This window comes from Polistes canadensis, unplaced genomic scaffold, assembly GCF_001313835.1.
Source record: "Polistes canadensis isolate GaletaPanama2010 unplaced genomic scaffold, ASM131383v1 scaffold_45, whole genome shotgun sequence".
NCBI lineage: Eukaryota > Metazoa > Arthropoda > Insecta > Hymenoptera > Vespidae > Polistes > Polistes canadensis.
Genome location: NW_014569592.1, coordinates 278,193 through 283,769, shown reverse-complemented (window position 1 = coordinate 283,769; position 5,577 = coordinate 278,193). Strand labels below are relative to the sequence as shown.

Below are 5,577 nucleotides of genomic sequence, written 5' to 3'. Positions count from 1 at the left end.
TATATATATTAGATAGTTTATTCCATTTCTTCATAGCATTACTTTCGCTATATACTTTCGTATATAATATACTTTAATAATATGTTCAATGGAATTAGCAAAAATGTAACGATTCGAATAATATTAATATTAATATTAAGTTCACGCGCACATGCAGGTTCGTGATATTAACCGGCCAAACTTTATCTTTCTATCGTCGAATAATTGTTGAATATACGCGAGGCCGTTTGTTCAAATGAATTAACATTTAGCAGCGTTTTAAAGTTAAAGTGGTTAATTATTTAATAATGCGCGAGAACCGCATATCATTATTAAAACTATCATCTTACGATATATTAAGTTATATGAAAAGCATGTGAGAAGTTCTTAAATCACACAAATCTTTGTTACCTTAAAATGAAGAACGATCACACTAATTTTTTATAAAAAATTGTTCTTTTTTCTTTTCCTTTTTCTTTTCTTTTTTTTTTTTTTTYTTTTTTTTGCGCGTTTTATCCGAATCCTTTGATAATTTTATAAATAGGTATTATATATTATAATAATAATAATAGAGAGGATCGGAATTAGATAAACCTAGATGAGCATTATAAGTTAAATGGCCAGAGAGCATCCTACGTTTAAAGGAGTTGTGTGAATGATGATAAGTAAGTGAAATTCACTAACACACATACACGCAATTTTGCCATAGGAATAGAATAATTGAACGATCATCGTAATAGAAGAAAGGATAGAGGCAAATATGTAGGATGCATCTTGGCTGATTGTAATTAATTTGGTCCGCGCTTCTGGAGCGAGTCTCGTGTTGTTATATTATATTTTAATCGAAAGCCAGTCTCTTTAAATAGAGGTAGATCTCCTCGAAGGTAGGTCTGTTTTCGGGCTGTTTACTCCAACATTTAACCATCATGTGATATAAATCAGCGGAGGAGCACAATGGTTGGGACAATACTCGTGGTTGATTTTTTTCACTGTTACCACTACTATTGTAACCTGAATTATGATTGTACCAACGATCGTAATTCTCTAATACTTGTTCCGAAGTCAAATCTGAATAAGGTATTTCCTTGCATCCTGTTAAAATCTCCCAGACCGTTATCGCGTAAGACCAAATATCGGCACGGCAAGATTGTTTACCCTTAGAAAGTGAATTAGATTTAATTTAATATATTTTATATAATGTGTTGTTTTTTTTATATATATTATAATTTTTTTGTTCATATCGACACAATTATAAAAGAACGAAGATAAATAATTATCTTACCAGGATCACTGCTTCCCAGGCCATCCAACGAAGTGGTATTTTTTTATAACACCCATCAACGTAATATACGTGATCATATTTGTTGCAATATATCGCATGATCGGACACTTTTACTGATAAATTTTGATTAACTACGCAATTCCTAAAAACGTATACACATATTATGAAGATTGTTAATTGAATCTTAATTTTTTGTTTGTTTTTGTTTTGTTTTTGTCTCTCGTTTATTTATTATTTATTATTACCTGGCTGCCAAGTCGCGATGGGGTATGTTCAAATTCTCAAGGTACTTCATTCCTGAGGCAATTTGCATGATGAAATTTAAAGAGCATTCGTAGCTGTTGAACGAACGATACCAACGTTATTTACATATAAATAGTTATTGGGTAACGCATAAAAAAAAAAAGAAAAAAAGAAAAAAAAACAAATAAGAGGATGAAATTGACGTTCTTACCTAAGCGGTGAATCGCTTTCAGATTTGCGACGATCTTCCAAAAAACTTGGAAGATCACCCAGCTCGCCGTATTCGAACACAGCACCAAAAGGTTCTTCTTCGACCAATGCAATTATCCTTGCGATGTTAACGTCACGAATGGTTGCCAAAAAGTGCATGTCATTCGTGAAATCTTTCCTGGTTTTTTTTGTTTTAACAATAATTTCAAATTAAAATTGAATCATTTTATAATATAGATTTAATTGTTTGAAATAAAGTATAACTTACTTAAGAGAATCTACGACACCACGCCAGAGAGAACGAACTATAACAATTTGTCGATTTCGTATACTTCCAACGTCTGGATTTTGTATACCCTTAGCTTCGCAAAGATGTACCTTTAAACGAATATATAAGTTTTTTATTTAATTAAAAATCTATTTATTATTATACGTTGATATTGTTGTATGAAAATAAACGTATTTATTACCAATCCGAAGCTTCCTTCGCCAAGCTTGTCAAGAATTCTTAATCTGTGTCTAGAAATTCGTGGAATGTCACAAGAATCTCCATTACTCCCAGAATTAGTGTTATCTCTAATATGTAAAGGCGTGAATAGACTGAACACTGATGATTGTTCGCGCCTTTTGATCTGTAAAAATATTATCAATATGTGAATGGAATAAATTCTTTGATAATAAATCTTATGAATAAATTTCGATATTTTCTACCGTCAATATATCGGTCGCAGCATAATAACTTTCGTAAACTTTATGATTGATTTTTCCCGACTGCGTAGACTTTGATTTCTTTATCGGAAAGGGCGTAGATGCAACACGATTTCCTACTTTGTAACTCGAAAAGTTACAATCGCTGTTGAAGTCTAGAACAAATGTAATTATATATATATATATATATTTATAATTTGGTACGAACTGTTTGGACAAAAGACCAATATCTAACAATTTATCTCGAGATCGTTAATAAATTGTTTGATATTAAATAAGGAAAAAGGAAAATCAATGAAAATAATTTACCAGAGTATTCGGTATTGTAATCTATCGACGACAATAATTCACTTTGATGAGGTCTCGCATCATATACGTGATTGTCTTCTGAGAATACTTTGTAAGTTCTTTCGTATGCGCTCGAACGTTCGTACATTCGTTCAGAATTACGTCTCTCTGTTGTACCACGAATACTGTCGTCGTCGTTTGTAAGACTTTTACTTTTGACAGATAATCGTGATTGAGATAAACCATTGACAACGATTGGGGTTGCTAATTTAACGTCTTTCATGTTGATAGTGATGCCTGGTGCCGATGAACCGCACAACAACGCCGTATGCTTTTGCAAAAGAGCAACTTTGTTGCGTCCCCTTTGTTTCATTAAAAATATCGTACAAGTTAATAGCAATGCTATCACCGTCAATGCACCGCTAACTAGACCAATGTAAGTTTGTGAATTATTAACCGGGAAGGCGTCCGGTGTTAAATTAGAATCGTTTTGCTCGTAAATTGTCTCGTTGAAATCGTTGTTTGTTTTTTCAGCAAGATCCACGCTCAATTCTATATCATTAATATCGTCGTCGAGTATTTGATTATTCGATTTGCTAGATGAATTCCTTGTACCTACGACTATCGAATAAATCTTTTTATTTATATTTTTTTTGTTCCCCTTTTCGTTTGATTCGATAAGATTACGCGAATGAGTTTTAAATACCTGTTTCAAAGTTGATCTCGCTAATAAGCAACCATTTGGATTTCATTTTAAATTCTAATTTAACAAATTTACCAATTCGCGTTGGTAATAGGATCGTTGAAAGACTAGTACCAACTTTGATGTCATCCTGGTTTATTAGCAATGTCTCTTCCGTTGGATTATAATCAATACCATCGTGTGAGAACCACGCGGAAACTATTGAGAATATCTAATACAGGTAAACATATATATATATACATATATATATATATTTTTTTTTATTATTTAAATCAATAATTTATTGATATTTATTTATAGTTATAGAATAGTTACGTCATTTGTTTTCCTGTTGTTTTATTTACCTCGATATCGTGTTGCGGTAAATTGGCAACGTGAATGGTACAATTGACGAATTCACGGACATCGTCAAACTCAAAGATCAATTGCACGCTATCCCGATTATTCCATCCGACCCAATTCGTCCCACTGGAAGAGGTCATCGCTTCGGATTCGTCCGCGAAAATTCCGTCGATCAATTGACCAAGCCCGTCTCTTAAAATACCATCAGCCTCTGTACCATCGTATGAAGAATCTTCCATGTTTGATCCGTTTGGTCCGAATGAATCACCCGTTGGTATTACGTACCTTACGATATGTTCTAACAAAAAATAAAAAAAAGAACAATTATTTAATACATTACGTTATATATCTATTACTTTAGTATTTTATCAAACATTTTTTAATTATAATTTGAAATAAAATATCAATGTATAATATATAAGTTATCAGTATTATGTATCAATACGCATTAATATGTAATTCTAATGCAATCTTAACACAGTTTCGATGTAATTTAACTCTTATTATAAATATTAATCGTTCATTTTTAAACTTATTGACGAAATTATTATTTATAACAAACTAAACGTTATATTAATCAACAATATCATTTTCAAATTTATATATAAAACTTTTATTTTAATATATATATATATTAAAGAATATATCTTTTCTCATATTTAAATAATTTATTTGATATTTTAATATTGATTTGCAAAAAAATGTTTTTCTTTTTTTTTTGTTTCATTATGGAAGATTTTTGAATATCGATAATTTACGAAATATTATTCGATAAAAAGATATTGCATGTGTGATTTTGAAAATGCACTTATCTAAATTCCTTTTAAATGTTAAATTATTATCAACTTTAATGAATACACAGACACGTACGTATATATATGTGTAACATAATAAATAATAAATAGGTAGAGTAGGTGGCAGGTAGATAGATGGTTGCCTCGATGTAACGTCTGCTTGCATCTTAATATAGTTAATATACTTAATATAATGGTACTCGATTGAAGGATACTCACGTTCCCATACACAGCCATAAATTTCTACACGCATACAGACGGTACGAGGATGTTGGCTGTACGGTACAAATCGTACTCTGCTAGCTACGAACGGCAAATCTAATTTTTGCTTTTCTACCAAATACGTATTGCTATTACCTCGTAATACCTATAGTAAACAAATTGTACATGATAAATAAAAAAGAAATAAATAAATAAATATATATATTAAAAAACCAAAAATAATTCGTATAATTAACCTAAACACACGTACTTTATCTCTTTTAAGATTTTTATATTGATGCCATTTAGAATCCCGCCAATATTCAAGAAAAAATGCTTCGGCATATTCTTGGCCTTGACCATTACCAAAACGTCCTTGAGTTTCAGTCCACGTAATAAGATGATCCTTCGTTAGATCGATTTCCAAATATTCTCGTATGGCACTGCTGATTTGTGCTTTTGGACACCAAGCTCCGCCATTTTTTTCGTGCCGTAATCTGTAAAGACATATTTCACCTTTTTTTTTTTTTTTCTTCATCTTTTTTATTCTCTTCCCTTTCGATAATAATTTCTTTTTTAGAGAGTTAAGAAAATACTTTTAAAACACAACGAAAAAGTTTCTAATAGAATTTATTAATTTGGAAAAAAGAAATAAAATAATTCGATTTAATCATGAGATAAGTTAAGTAAAACGAAGTAAAGAGGAATTACAGAATTACAGAAAACAGAATTATGAAATATTATATATATATTAGGATGTGAATCAAAAGTTCGAGCGTTTTATTAATATTTCCAAAGTAAATTTTACTAAAACAATCCATTATGCA

At 30.6% G+C, this 5,577-nt stretch overlaps 1 protein-coding gene across 2 annotated transcripts in view; it reads right to left on the bottom strand.

Moving 5' to 3' along the window:
• Nucleotides 1-449: 449 nt before the first annotated feature.
• Nucleotides 450-5,577, bottom strand: part of LOC106785116 (discoidin domain-containing receptor 2-like) — a 23,955-nt gene continuing 18,827 nt past the window's right edge. For both annotated transcript variants that reach the window (XM_014745298.1, XM_014745299.1), the window contains exons 4-15: nt 5,022-5,247; nt 4,769-4,916; nt 3,758-4,053; nt 3,417-3,624; nt 2,732-3,331; nt 2,426-2,577; nt 2,185-2,346; nt 1,983-2,092; nt 1,716-1,892; nt 1,507-1,599; nt 1,262-1,403; nt 450-1,135 (exon numbers count right to left, since the gene is read on the bottom strand). In XM_014745298.1, coding sequence (XP_014600784.1) covers nt 818-1,135; nt 1,262-1,403; nt 1,507-1,599; nt 1,716-1,892; nt 1,983-2,092; nt 2,185-2,346; nt 2,426-2,577; nt 2,732-3,331; nt 3,417-3,624; nt 3,758-4,053; nt 4,769-4,916; nt 5,022-5,247 — 2,632 coding nt within the window. In that variant the 3' untranslated portion in view covers nt 450-817. The remainder of the gene's footprint in view (nt 1,136-1,261; nt 1,404-1,506; nt 1,600-1,715; nt 1,893-1,982; nt 2,093-2,184; nt 2,347-2,425; nt 2,578-2,731; nt 3,332-3,416; nt 3,625-3,757; nt 4,054-4,768; nt 4,917-5,021; nt 5,248-5,577) is intronic.